This window comes from Panthera leo, chromosome A1 (assembly GCF_018350215.1).
Source record: "Panthera leo isolate Ple1 chromosome A1, P.leo_Ple1_pat1.1, whole genome shotgun sequence".
Taxonomy (NCBI): Eukaryota; Metazoa; Chordata; class Mammalia; order Carnivora; family Felidae; genus Panthera; species Panthera leo.
This window is the reverse complement of record NC_056679.1, coordinates 14785373-14801051: the sequence shown is the minus strand read 5'-3', so window position 1 is coordinate 14801051 and position 15679 is coordinate 14785373. Positions and strand designations below refer to the sequence as shown.

The 15679-nt window shown below is 38.4% G+C and overlaps 1 protein-coding gene across 3 annotated transcripts in view; it reads left to right on the top strand.

Moving 5' to 3' along the window:
- Positions 1-15679, top strand: part of DCLK1 (doublecortin like kinase 1) — a 336772-nt gene that overhangs the window by 16697 nt on the left and 304396 nt on the right. For all 3 annotated transcript variants that reach the window (XM_042953181.1, XM_042953250.1, XM_042953117.1), the window contains exon 2: positions 2720-3066. In XM_042953181.1, coding sequence (XP_042809115.1) covers positions 2720-3066 — 347 coding nt within the window. The remainder of the gene's footprint in view (positions 1-2719; positions 3067-15679) is intronic.

Sequence of the window (15679 nt, the reverse complement as noted above, 5' to 3'; positions counted from 1 at the left end):
TTTCGTTTCAGGCTTACTGCACAGTCAGGGTAATGCAGCCCCAGAGCAGGTGTCCACCTGTGTGGTTTTGTATTTGAGATCACTTTGACCTCTGTTATCTCGTTTGATCTTCACCACAGCCTGGTGAGATCAGTGGCCCCCAGAATAGCCTTCATCTGATGGATGGATAAACTACCACTGAGAAGACTAGGGGACTTGTCCCAGGTCATGTGCATGGAGAGGCCAGGTCTTGAGAGCTCAGACTTGCAGTTTCCCATTGGAGCATTCGTGCTGTCTGTCCACAAAGCACCACTGTTGTTGCGACCCCCCCACGCATAGGTTTTTGGTATCTACATAAATCTTGAGGAAAGCATAGTTGGGACCAGTGAAGGTGAATAGAAAAGGGGGTTGCTAAATTTGTACTAGGTGTACGTCTAGTGAGATATAATGTATAAACACACATTAGAGTGTTTTCTAAGAGCACTTACAGAGTAAATGTTTGATAACATGTATAACTGTGATTTTCTATTTTTGAAACCCTGGTTCCATTATTTTTATGTGAATACTTTATTCTGTGGCCTTGGATGCTTGCACTCGTAAGTTAAAAATAGGACAAGGATTTAGATAAAAGTAGATGGGCTGTTGCAGGATTAGTCCCAGGTCACTTTACCTGCATTTATGAAGGCTTTTTAGCGTTTTAACTGTTCTCTGTTACAAAGACTTACTAACACACAAAAAAGCCATTATAAAATCTTTAACTTCAAAATACTTTGATCTAACTTCATGAAATATATATATGTATGAAATATATACGTATATACATATATATACATATATATATATACATATATACATATATATACGTATATATATATGGGATCAGTCATTTAATGATTTCTCATCACTTGTTACATATGTTACTTCTTTTTTGTGTGAGCCACATCTACTTAATAATCTGATTCTTTTCATTAAACCATTCTCTGTTAAGGAGTCATTTTTAATAAAAATATAATGTAATTAATTTCTTTTCTTTTTTTTTACCCTGCTTTATTGAGGTATAATTGACAAAATTGTTAAGATATTTAAAGCATACCTCATGATGATTTGATATATGTATATATTGTGAAAGATTCTCCCCATTTAGTTAACTAACACGTTCATTGCCTTGTATATTTATCTTTTTTGTGTGTGACAACATTTAAATTCTAGTCTCTTAGCAAATTTCAATTATAGTATAGTGTTATAACCTGTAGTCACCGTATTATTCATTAGATCCTTGGACCTCATTCATCTTATATAGTTACATTTATTTTAGAGTCAGTTTCTGAAGCTACAGTTTATAAGTTAACCATTCTCAAGATCTTTTACCTATAAAGAAATATGAATTGGCCTTCCTAGAGTATGTAGATCACTGTGTTTGGCCGTGTGTAGATGGGAGGAAAGGAAGTGTGGTTATGTTACTGGACTCTGGACTCGGGTCCCTGGACCTACCACTGGTAGAAACGAGGCTGGACCCAAAATTTAAAAGCACAAGCAAGGCTTTATTGGGGCAACAGCTGCAGTTGAAGGGAGACACAGTCACAACAAAGGCGTCAGACTGGCTCCCCTAACAACCAGGGAAAGTTTTAAAGGAATGCAGGTGGGAAAGGAGCCAAGTTTAAGCATGTAGGGGTGGGGAAACACAGGGGCTTGGAGGTGGGGGGGAACAGGCACAGTTGACAGACCATGCTTCTTTATTCATATGTTTTGTTTGCTTGTTATGTCTCCACCTCTGGCTGTGATTTTTAGCATTGTAATGAGGTAAAGGTAACTGTTGGTCACTCCGTGGTCATCCTGCACAACAACCTGAGTTAGGGGTTAAGCTCAAACTGGTCTGGGTGGTTTGGGCCACTAGAGCTTTTGAACAGGCAGTCATTATTGCTTGAGGGTTGCTATGCCCGTCTGGTCTTTCGTCTGAGTTAAGAGCTACCTGGAAAGAAGAGCTTAAGGAAAAATATGGGACAGAGGTTGATGGGTACAAGAAGGTGAGCAGTAAAGGTCAAGTCTTGGGGGCTAGCTGGTGACAGTTACTTCACTTGCTTTCAGAATTTTACTTGACTTTACAAAATGCTTAGCACACACTCCAATCAAACTTATAAATTATATAGCTTTTTTTTTTTTTTTTAGATTTTTAAATTTGAGTATAGTTGACACACAATGTTACATTACTTTCAGGTGTACAACATAGTGATTGAACTTCTCCATACCTTATGTTAGGCTCACCACAAGCGTATCTAGCAACTGTCACCATACAATGAATCACGTAGCTATTTTAATAAGCTGTTTTCTGATCCACTTTCCATTTTCAAATTATGTTATTTACATTATTACTAAGTGTAGGTACCTCTGGTTTTGAAGTTTTCTGCAAGGATAAATACCCCAAATCCTAGAGAATACTTTGTTTTGAATTCAGTTTTATTTATTTCTGAGGTTTATTCAGTGTCAGTATTTCTTTCAGCAGTCGGAAAATGAAGTAAGGGAAGAATGATGATTTTTTTCCCTCCTAGGATATCAATCTGCTGTTGAACAGAGCCAGATTAGAAGTAGAAAATGTTTCTTTTCATTAAATGTTAATCATGCTTCCATTCTTCAAAAGTCACAAGTATTTCTCAGTTCTAGTAGAAAAGGAAAAATCAAAGACTAGAAAAAAGGAAATGAGTTTACCCTGGTGTAAATGTAAATATATTTCTCTCTTCCTTAGGAGAGAGCTATGTGTGTGGCTCAATAGAGCCCTTCAAGAAACTGGAGTACACCAAGAACGTGAACCCCAACTGGTCGGTGAATGTCAAGACCACCTCGGCTTCCCGGGCAGTGTCCTCACTGGCCACTGCCAAAGGGAGCCCTTCAGAGGTGCGGGAGAATAAGGATTTCATTCGGCCCAAGCTGGTCACCATCATCAGAAGTGGGGTGAAGCCACGGAAGGCCGTCAGGATTCTGCTGAACAAGAAAACCGCACACTCCTTTGAGCAGGTTCTCACTGACATAACTGATGCCATCAAGCTGGACTCGGGAGTGGTGAAACGCCTGTACACCCTGGATGGGAAACAGGTAAGAACGCTGTTGTGGAATGACCTTGACTTCACAGGGAAGAACCAGGGAATTGGGGGATCCATGTGCCTTGGTGGGGGGAGGGGATCTGAAACATGCATTTTACTGAAGTGGAGGGAGTTGGGTCCTTTAGTCAGCAAATACATAGCTGTTGGCCTCAAACCAGACTGAGGATAGAGGTAGACAGGATTAACCATAAGCATAAAGTAAAATATCTTTCTCTGAAGCTTAAATGGTTACTCAACAGATTTCTGGTTTTTTTTCCAGATATTAATTGCTTAACATAATGGTGCTGTTCAGCTGTCTATTTTCAATTTTTTTCGTGTAGTAATGTCTTATAGCCTTAAGCATGACTGAGATGTAAACTCTGACCATTAGCAAAAAATCTTATTTCCTTTCTTTGGCCGAAATAATACTAAGAATACTTTATGTCTCATTAATGTTTGCTAGTGAGATTTATTTAAATTTTATAGATTTTTAAGTACATATGAAAGGAATGACATACTTCCATCTGAATGGCTTTAAGAGGCATATTTCTAGAATATTATACATCTTGTATTGAAAACATAATTTCAGAATCAACAATGAAGAGGAGGGGTGTTTCTTTAGCTATGGAATGGACACCAGTTGACTTGGATGAGGGGACGTATAAATGTGAGTTGCTCATGTGAACTTAAAGAGAAGTCTTGTGTGGACTTTTATAAAGGTTTGACAGAATCCTGATAGTGAGCTGAATATATATATACATACATATATATATATGTATATATATATGTATATAGTGTGATTTGCTGGTCATTCAGAGTTTATGAATGTCTTTTGTTTAAGATTATAATTTTTAGCACACTATCTTTCCCTGAAATTTAGTTTTTAATGTGGACCTGTCCAGGTGATTTTTAAAAATTATTTTGAGGTGTAATTTGAGTGATTTGTATGTAGAGTACATATTAAAATCAAACTACATTCATAAATGAAAAGGTTAATCTTTAAAAAAAAATAAAAGGTCAATCTTTATTAAATAGAAGATTCATACAAGTTCTTGAAGGCTAACACACATTCAAATTTTATGAATTAAAAATAGATGCAATTACTAGAAAGAGTGTTAGTCATGAAAGAATTCCTCCCCTAGGGAGGCATTCAAATGCTCTAAATTATAAAATTCATTAGGAAAGAAGGAATATCTGCCAGTTGTTCATTTATATTCACCAATATTCTGCTTGTCTCATAAAACTTGTCTCCCCTAAGTGTAATGTAGATAGGAATTCTGAGAGATGAAATTCTCAATCTTCTAGATCTAAGAGGGTGTTGCCTGAATGTCATTGATCAAAAAGTCCATTGCTGGTTTGTGAGTTATAGCAACATAAGATAGCAAGGTTCACATTTAAACTTTGAAACCTTTCAGTGGTTCCCTTTGTAATGAGTTACTCAGCCATTTTGTAGTTCTGCATTTTTGTCTATTGGATTTTCCCAAGATGAGAGCTTACCTGTTTTTTTTTTTTTATTCTTTATTTATTTATTTTGAGAAAGAGAGAGAGAGAGAAAACACATGCATGCGAGAGCCTAAGTGGGGAAGGGGCAGAGAGAGAAGTAGAGAGAGAAACCCAAGCAGGCTCCGCACTGTCAGTGCAGAGCCCGACTCAGGGCTCAACCTCACGAACCGTGAGATCACGACTTGAGCCAAAATCAAGAGTAGGATGCTTAATGGACTGAGCCACCCAGGCGCCCCTGAGAAAGAATTTTCAAGTGAGTAATTTGTCCAGGAAATATCATCTGAAAGTTTTCTATGTATTTTTTTCTTGTAGTCATTCTGCTGATGGTTGCATTCGGCTGTTTGTGTGTGTGTGTGTGTGTGTGTGTGTGTGTGTGTGTGTGTGGCATTCAGTTTGCTGTTGTAGCATTTCCTCTGTTGTGGCATGTTCTCTTCATAGCAAGAGTGGTGAAAAGCTGCAGACGAATTGGAAGATAGAGTGGAAAGAATATAAAGACTTTTTGCTTGGGTTCCCAGTAGGAACAAAGATGCTTCTTCATGGACCCCAGGAGTCTTTAGAATCGTTTCTGCTCCAAAGGGAAATCTCCCCCCATGAGAGGTTTGTTAGAGTAGAATGCTTTGACAGTCTTGGCAGAGACCAAGGCTTGATAAGCCTCTGAGAATGAACCAGTTTTCTCCAAGCCTTCCTGTGGCACGATGCTCTGCCATGGTAGAGCGGAACCCCAAGCCAACCACCATTGTACCCTGCCCACTGTGGCATTGAGGTCCTGTCCTGTCAGCAGGACCTCATCCTTCAGCTCACGGTCTCACCTCTTTTGTTTGTTTGTTTGTTTTAATAGTGTAACAGCCCTCATATCATCTCCAAAACTGATATGCAAAACCCAATGACTAAAAAGCTTTTAAAGGTATTTTTTTTTGTATTGAGGAAATATAATTGTTTAAAAATTCAATAGCTTGAATGCTTGAAGTGACATAGTATAGAACAAGCGAATTGTAAGCAGGGATGGCTTTTCTCATTGCCTCAGTCAGCTTGTGGATATATCCACGGGATGGAAACTGGTGACTCTGGGTTGTTTGACAACAGAACAGGGGAAAATGAACAGTGAGAGCCCTTGCCTGCTGTTACATATGTTACCCAGGATGCGCACTGGAGCCATAGACCACATGCCGTTCTCACCTGTTCCTCCCATCACTTGGCCTCCTTGCTCTCTTGCCTTTGGGTGTGCTTTAAGCCCGAACCAAGAGTTCATTATACAGTGCCTTTTTTTTTTTTTTTGAGGTTTTTAGGCCGAGATAAGGAAATCAACATATTAGAAATGTGGTACCATGTAGAAAACATTTTGCAAGAAGCTGCAGTTTCCCCAGATGACTGTTGAGGTTCACAGCAGCTGGTTTGTGAGCAAACCCTATCCAATCATTTCACCTCTGTTCTTTATTCAGGGGCATTGAAGCTTCAGTAAAGGTTGCTGCACACACCTTTCAGAGCTCTGCCAGAACTCTGCTTCTCCTTCTCACACCTTTCAGGGGACCTCTGCTCACGGTGTGACCAGACCCTTTTGCCAGCAAGGTTAGGAGGTCAAGGAAATGGTTGCCTTGCCTTAATTTCAGTGATGCATTATGTACTGGGCCTTGATTAAGGGCCCCCAAGGAAGGAAAGAGGGCATTTTCTAGCTGAAGGTTGTAATCATATTCCTTCTCTCCATATCTAAAGGGAGCTTTTGCAGGGTGTGAGGATCTTTTCCTCTTGCCCCAGTCCAGGCTCTGTATATTGGGATTTTTCAGTGGGTTAGTCACTCACCCCGCCAAGCATCTCTTCCCAGAGGTCATTTGGAGTGTGACTACTTTTTAAGTAATTAAAGTAAACCCAAAAGGTACAAGATTTGCTACAAAAGATACACTTGTGTATCTCCTGACTCCTTTTTTTGGAACAGCTAATCTGGCTGTCTTGAGCTGTTAAATCTTCCAAATCTGTGATTACTGAATCCTTTCTTGGAAATGTAAACAACAGCAAATCTTAGAACAGCTAGTGTCTAAGCAGACAATTTATACTATAAAAATCACAGATAAAGCATTTCCCAATGACCTCCCCTTCCCCACTGAAATATAGCAATGATAAACTCGATTGCTCTTTAAGTAGAAAACATATGCATGCACATCCCCATAGTATCTCCTTCTCAATATTGAAGATCCATACAAAATAGCAGCATACTTTAGTAGCAGAGGAGAAACTCAGTCAAGGATGTTATATTTTTATCTTACAGACATTTCACGTAGGTCATGCACTTTGTAAAATCCACCACTGATAGCCTGCTAGAGTGAGCAAACAGCTTATTGTCTTCCTTATACAAAACACTAGGAATCACTGAGCTAAAGCAAGGTACTCATAAACAGATTTAGAATGATGAACTGTGAGAACAGACCTCATAACTGCCGTCTCAGTCTGTTTGGGTGGCTGTAACAAAAATGCTATACAGATTGGGTGGCTTATATACAACATAAATTGATTTCTCACAGTTCCAGAGGCTGGAGTCCAATGTCCAGATGCCAGTGGACTTGGTCTGGTGAGAGTCCACTTCCTGGTTCATAAACCACGCCTTTTGCAGTGTCCTCTGCAAAAGGACAGTCCTCTGCAGTGGCAGAACGGGCTAAGGAGCTCTTGGGACTCTTTTATAAGGGCACTAATCCCATGCTTGAGAAGTTTGCCCACATGTGCTAATCACCTTCCAAAAGCCCCACCTCCTAACACCATCCCCTTAGGCGTTAGATCTCAATGTATGAATTTGAGGGGGACACAAACATTCTGACTATAGTGCTGTGTACAGGAAATTCCAGTAGCTGTCAATAGTTAATCAGTTTCTACGTTGTCTCCTATCTTTTTTTTTCCCGAAAGAGCTTCCTTTATTATTTTATTTTTTATTTTAGAGAGAGAGAATGTGGGGGGGGGGGGAGAGGGGCAGAGGGAAAGAGAGCGAATCTTAAGCAAGCTCCATGCTCAGAGTGGAGCCCGACTCAGAGCTTGATCCCACAACCCTGGGATGGTGACCTGAGCCAAAATCTAGACTCGGACGCTCAACCAATTGAGCTACCCAGGCACCCTTCTCTGTATCTTTTGATCATTGAATCCCCTTGTTTATTATAAACACAAAGCTCAAAAGATGTTTGTAAATGAGTCATAATAATTGCAGCCATTTATTTTAGTTAATTAGTATAATGAGCTTACTGGAATTCAGGAAATGGTAATATGATCAACTGGAATCTGTCAGTCAGATACCACAAGATGGTCTTTGATGTTTTTCCTTTTGGTTTTTCATACCTTATTCTAATCTGAAGTAAGAATGAAATGGTCCAAACTTGAGTTTAGAGACCTTAGGACATTGCTTGCCCTTTCCAATTAAAAAAGTGGTACACATTGCTACCACATCTGACATTGGCTAGAGCAATGAATGAGCATAGAAAATGTGAAGATCATAGGTTTTCAGATGAAAAGGAAGGGATTTAGGACGTAATAGGATTTGATTGGACTAGAAAATGATATTTTCTGTAGCTGTTGGGAATAGTGACTCCCCCCCCCCCCCCCCTTTTTAAAATAAAACTTCTGTGACTGCTCTAATTAACTTCTTCAAGCATATTTAAAAGCCTTCATTCTTGGGAGACAGATTTTTTTACTATATGATTTGGAATGTTATCTGTGTTGTGAAAGTGAATGGAACACCTTTTAGTTTTGTTTGCAATTGATATAAAAACACAGTTGATACAAGTAATTTAGTTTACACTTTAAAATGTGAAATTAAAATTTTTTGCAAAAGCTCAGAGCACATGTTAAACCATCTTCATGATTTGTTAGAGCTCTGAATTGATGGAAAGTCTTAGCCATTTTCAAAGAAAAAGGAGCTTAAGAGTAATTATGGTACTTCAGTTAGAGAATTAAGGTGTCCAGGATAGTATGTGCTATTTTAGGTTATATACCTTTTGTTGCTATTTAGGATTTATAAGCTACATCTGTCCTTACATAGATATTAATTCCCCCAAATAGAGAAGAGTTAAGTCCTTTTGTTCCGGCTGAGCATATCTGATAATGTAATTAATTATGGGTTCCTGTGATGTATATTTTTCAGGCTTACATTAGTCTTAGCAAAAGTCAGTTTTCTGTAAATCGAATACGAATTTGCTATAAATGAATTCTAAGTTCCCCTGTGTCCTACTCTAGAACTGAAGATGTGTTCCTTGGCCCTCCTCTCTGGTATGCTGAACGTGCTTTGGGCACTTTCACAAGACTATGGACTTGGGATCATCTCCTAGAGGTGACTTCTGCTTTGCAAAAGCATAAAGCCCTGATTTGGCCTGTGAGTCTCCTGTGCCCTTAAGGAGCATGTTGGAGTGATACAAAGAACTTGGACTTTAGAGTCAGTGGGGCCTGCACTCAGATTTCAGTCTGAGAAATCTCATTGGATCTAGTTTCTTGTGCAGGTGTGGAAAATCAACTTAGTTCCTCACTTTATTGATCACTGAAGCTAAAAAAATTCAGTACATTGAATTTACTTGTAATGAGGAAATCTGCTTAGGTATGCTGTAATTTAAGCACAGGTATGTGAAGTAACATAATATGGAGGAAGAACACTTGTTTTTATAGACTAGTTTCAAACACCTCATTGTCTGTCCTCAACCCTTGGAATCTATTCTTCCACTGGGGAGAGTTAAGTCTCTGCTTTGTGTTATAACCATTCGTGCACTTGTGTGAGACAGAAACATCCTAGGGAAAGAAGACAATACTTTATTGACTTCTATATTCTTGGCTATCCTTATTAGATGCTTAATATTTATTAAATGACATTTCTTTTTTTTTAAGCTTTAATTTAATTCCAGTTCTTGTCTGTGCAATGGGAATAATAGTAATAACACCTGCTTTATTAGGTATCTCGAGGATTAAATGAAATAATCCACATGACAAAACTCAACACTGTGGTAGGTATTCAAGTATCAGTATTTATTATACCTGAAAAGCTGAGGGTGAATTGTTTTTGAAAAATAAATCATATTTTAAATGTGTTGAAGGAATTTTTTTAAAATTATCTTTTTAATTGTGACTTCTCACATGAAAATGCTTCATACTATAATGAGAACAGCATGGAATTTAAGATAAGATACTTCTGAGATCAGATTCTGACTTTTTCAGTCATTGGCTGTTTGGCCTTTTGCAAGTCAATTGAATTCTCTGAATCTCAGTTTCCTCCTTAAAATTTTTTTAAAGATTATTTATTTATTTTGAGAAAGAAGGAGAGAGAGAACACAAGTGGAAGAGAGGCAGAGAGAAAGGAGAGACACAATCCCAAGCAGGCTCTATGCTGTCAGAGTAGAGCCCGATATGGGGCTCGAACTCATGAACCGTGAGATCATGACCTGAGCCGAGATCAAGAGTTGGATGCTTAAATGCCTGAGCCACCCATGGCCTCTTAGTTTCTACTTTAAAATGGCAATAATAGTGCATACCTCACAATATTGGTTGGATAATTAATTAAGATAATATGTATGCAAAGGCCCTGGCTTGACTTATGGTAGGTCCTCCATAAATATTAGTCCTTCTCCTTTCTGCTGTCTTATTCCAGGCTTCTTTAAAAGTACAGGACATTTATAGTTGTATAATTTTGTCAATATAGGGTTAGTCATTCTGCGTTGTTTCCATTGCCTGTACTGTAACTAAAACTACTAATGACTCTATTTTTATCGTTCCATTTATTGTCAGTCAGTTGTGGATGTAACCCAGATATTATTTTCTTCACCTGCTTCTCTTCAGTTGTACCAGTTATTCCTTAAGGGTATCTTATCAGTGACCCATTATATCAATATAGTAATATTACCATTATTATTACTATCAGTGCTTGAACACCTGCGTGCCTGGTGCTCTGGGGTAGTTGCTATATGTATACTTATCTCACTGAATCTGCAAAGCAAGAACCTTCTCGTTTGTCAAGATTCATTTCAAAGGTAGCCTCATCTATAACACATTTCTTGACTTAACTCATGTAGAACTGACAGTTCCTCTCCTTGGGAGAGGGCTCTGTTCCTGTCCATTGTAGATGGCCCTACAATTCTTGATCGTGCTGGCCTGTTGACAATTGTTATGCCTTCTCTTCCCCTTTAGAATTTACAGGATGCGGCTAGGGAAGGTATCTTCTTGGCTTCTGAATCTCAAGGGCCTGACCGGATAAATGCTTGTTCAATAAATGACTGAATAGCTAACTGACTGGGCGACTGACCAGTTTGTCATGTGCTACACATTTGGCATTAGACATTGCTTCCAGTGTTCTGTGAAGTACGGGTCATGGCCATTTAGGAACCCAGTGGTCACCCCAGCCTGTGGCTGTGTGTTGCTATCAGCGACGGTGGTGCTCTCGGCAGTGGAAACTGCAGATTGTAAGGTGCTCATCATGGTGCTGTTTTCTAGCTCAGGCTCCTGCTTCATTAAAGACGCTAGGATAATTAAAAAAAAAAATCATCTGCCAATTTTAGAGCATTTCCTCTATTGAAAGAACTTTTATCCTGTGGGAAAACAATAGATATTCTGTTAGAAAATTTTCACTGTCTGAGTCAGGAGAATTGTTCTACATTTTCCTGAGATTGCCTTAGCCATCCGGTGAATAAAGAGCTAATCAATATGTCCTATGGATTTAATAATTGGTGACAGGCCAATAAGAGATTCACATGAATAGCACCTGGCCCAATTATTGCAGAGATACAAACGTACAGTGTTCAAGGGTGTTTGTGGTGGTCGAGGACAGTATGTTACAGCAGATTTTTCTGATTAGTTTAAATCCTTGAGACTAAATTATGTGAAAGAAAGCAGTTTCAGAAATTAAATGGAACTTAAAATATCCCATTTTAAATCTGAACTATCTTGTAAACAACATGCCATAGAAACAAAGGGACAGATGGGAGATTTATCTCTTAATTGGCTTTTTCCATTACAGGATTAATATAGATCATTGTAAAGAATTTTGAAGTAAATGAGAAAATAAATATTAAGATAAAATGGCTCACAGTCTCGTTGAGAAGATGGTACTCATTAATATATTGTCTTTATTTCCTTTTCTTTAAAAAAAAATTCAGATCCTACTCTGCTTATGATTTGGTCTCTTGCTTGTCATTTCAAATGACACCCTGTACATTCATGTAGGCAATGTCTTGAAATTATTAAGCCATTTCCTCTCTAACTTTGTTGCTTAATTGCACAAGTTGTCTAGTAGGCTTTCCTCTTTAGTGGCTCATCTGCACAGCTTCTATTCGTGTTGTGACTCATGGCTGAGAGTAGCAATGTTCTAAAGTCAGACTGAAAAGCAAACATGGAGCGGTGACTCTTGAGATGTTGTTTAATGCAACCAGTTATTGGAGGTTAAGAGTATCTCAGAATTCATCCTCACTGTCTAGAACCCTCTTGGAAAAAAACTGTAGACATTTTCCAAAGCCTCTCTGATGAAAGAAGTCTAGTATTCTTCCATAAATACCAGATAACTTAGGTTTCTTAGGTCAATGGGAGCACAATCACCAATGATCCTTTATGATTCTTTACCGGAGGAAAAAACCCAGGTCATTTTCTTTCTGTGCCAGATCATTTCTGCTTTGTGTTGTAACCATTTGTGCACTTGTGTAAGACAGAAACATCCTAGGGAAAGAAGACAATGCTTTATTGACTTCTATATTCTTGGCTATCCTTATTAGATGCTTAATATTTATTAAATGACTTTTTTTTAGTTTTAATTTAAATTCCAGTTAGTTAACATAGAGTGTAATATTAGTTTCAGGTGTACAATAGAGTGATTCAACACTATGCGGTACCTGGTGCTCATCGCAGCAAATACACTCCTTAATCCCCATCACCTATTTTTACCCATTCGCTATATCCCCGCTCTGATTAATCATCAGTTTGTTCTCTATACTGAAGAGTCTGCTTCTTGGTTTGCCTCTCTGTTTCTTTCTTTCTTTCTTTCTTTTTTTTTTAAATTTTCTCCTTTGCTCGTTTGTTTTGCTTCCTAAACTCCACATATGATTCTTGATTTTGATTTGTGGCTCAAATTCTGATATGTACAATCACAGGACTTTAGGGCTGGGAGTGCCACTAGGAGAGATTGCTCTGCTCTTTCTTTTTCTCTACTTGGAAGACCATAAACTAAACTCACCTTGGCAGGTAGTAGGATAAAATCAGCATTTTATTTTTAGAAAATCTCTTAGGAGGAAAATAACTCAAGGTAAGCATTATCTTTTAAAAAAGGTAGGCATTTAATGTATTTTCAGAATAATAGTACGGGAACTGGTGTGCACTTTCAAAGTAATAGTATGGGAATGGACAACTAGTTATACAACAGAAACAAGTTGTAAAAAGCCCTGCTGTATGCTCAGGTAAATGCTTCACCCATATTCTTAAAAGCATTGCTACCAGCAGTGGTCTGAGGACAGTGGCAGTAATGCCACCAGAAAGCTTATAGAAATGCAGACTCTCAGGCCCCACCCTAGACCTAGTGTATCAGAATCTGCATTTTAACCAGATCCCCATATGATCCATATTCACATTAAAGATGAGGAAGCACTGCTCAGGCAACTAAGCAGTACAAATGGAACATTAATACAAAGACCTAAGGATGATAAATCCAGGCTGTTACTTGGTAGATGGAATTAAACACTAATTTTAGCTTATTTAGCAGTTGTATTTGCATATCCTGAGCATCGATGTTAACATCAAATAGCAAGATATGCTCACCATCCACAATGTTCTGGAAAGCAGCCAGTCTCTTAGTACGAAATGTGTGCCCACTGCAATCTAGCCCCAATGGGCTGCCTGTGTGTGAAGGATGGGTAACTTCCTATATGGAGAATGATTGAAAGTTAAGAGGTTCAGAAAGGGCTGAGCAATTACTGTGGAAATGCTGATCCTGATGAGAGATTGATGCACATGGCTGCCACAGGGTCCATATGCATGCTGTTAGAAGTTATCTGTATGTTCTCCTCAATAGGCTGCACAGATTTAATATTTTCCTCATGGTTTTTCTGAATGACTTCCATGGGAATGATTGGAAGTCATTAAAACTCTTCCTGAGAGTTGATTTTAGGTCTCCAACTGTTGTCAGGCAGAATTCCTATGCATGGGAAAATTCTCAACATGGAAAGTGTCCACAAGAACATGGAGAAATTCTTAATATGTGCAGGGAATGGAGGGTAACTTTTGGAGGTAATTTCTGGCTAGCATGCCTCAGGATTTAATGGCCAAGAGTCTTATGTATCACAGACTCAGCTGCTGGGAACAATGGATGGGGTAAACTGGTGTGCAACAATCACCTAGCAATCAGAATTGGAGTGTTTTTCTTATAATGCAGCCTAGGAGGTTAAGAGACTGAACAGATGTACTCTACTCAATTCAGCTCTTGGCTGGCTATGATTGTATACTACTTAGGCAGATATGGCTATTTCAAATAGCCACACAATGCCCAGTGACCCCATCAACAGTGACTTCTTTGAATGGGAAGTTCAACTCTATCTCTGGGGTTATGGCTCCAAATATTGGAGGGAAAAATCTCTAGAAATAAATGGAGTGTCTCTACAGAGAACCAATAGAAAGTTCATTTTTGTAAATTGGTTGATGCCGTGGCTCTGGAAAAATAAAATTACATATTTCTTAAGACTTTTCTGGGATTGGTGTGCTATGAAAGGAGTAGCATGGACATGTTGGGCCATTTTGTCTTTTTAGTAATATCATTATTTTATTCTACAACAAAAATTCCTTTTTTAACAAGTTTATTTCTTTTGAGAGAGAGAGAGGGACAGAGAAAGAGAGAGAGAGAGAGAATTTCAGGCAGGCTCCATACTGTCCGTGCAGAGCCTGACATGGGGCTCGATCCTACAAACTGTGAGATCATGACCCGAGCCAATATCAAGAGTTGGACACTTAACTGAGCCATCCAGGCACCCCTACCCTGTGTATTTAAATTAGTATATATTTCTATCTCTGATGCTTCTCTCATATGGAAGGATCTTACTGTAAATGACCCCACTGTAAATGGATTCTGTTCATCTGGCTTTTCATTTGTCCTGTTTGCCTTATAGTTTGGCTTAACACCAGCTGAAGAAAGTGTGTCAGACTAATTCTGGGATGTAGCACCAGAATTGCCAGCAGATGAGCAATATCACATTGTGTAATGAATCGAAGCTTGGAAGATATTTTCTGTTAAAACAGCTGGAAACAGTGGGCATGAGCACTGCTGAGTAATTGGCTTTCCAGTAAGGTACAGGACTGGAGATGTCCCTGGGTGTGAGGTTTTGTAGAAAATAAAATTGAGAGAGTAAAATTGTCTGTATATGAAACCCAACCCAGGATAACAACATCAACAAGAATAGAGCAGCAGCTAGCATTTCTTGAATGCTTACTTTATTCCAGGCCCTCACGAAGTATTTCCCTTTTCCCATTTCAACAGAAGTGTGTAATCGATACCATTGTGATCTCCATTTTATAGGTGCAGGAATGGCATTGGGGGGGCGCGGTGGGGAGGTAGGTAGCCTACCCATGTGGTTAATGTGTGATCTAGGCTGACCTACACTCTTAACCAAGATGCTGTATCTGGCTTTATAGGGTGTTAAAAAATGTTTTGAGTATATAAAATTCACATGCATCCTTTTTTTTTTTTTTTTGTAAGAATGCTCATGATTCATTCTGTGTAATCTACTTTACCCATTGGAGTTTAAAAATACTTCCCTTCTGAAATTATCAAATCCTAGTGATCTGTCAATATTAAAGCTTGAGTGGGTTGCCAGAAGAGTAGTAAATGTTGAGAAAGCTCCTGAAATGTCTTGCTTCAGTTTCTTCTCAGTTTGTCTTCCTATTTTCATTGTTAGTTATGAAATTAATCCATTTCCAGTAACTTTTAAAAACATTTAAGACTGTTTTTTAAACTGTCATAGAGATTTCTATTCCCAACAATGGAAAAAGAACATTCTTAATGTAACTCATCACCAAAACGTACAACTCTTTTATAGAATGGGATTATTGCTGAATTTTTACACACACCAACTTGAAAAAATATTTATAGCTTCATTAAGGTATAACTTATATACTATAACATTTACTCATTGTAAGTGTACTTT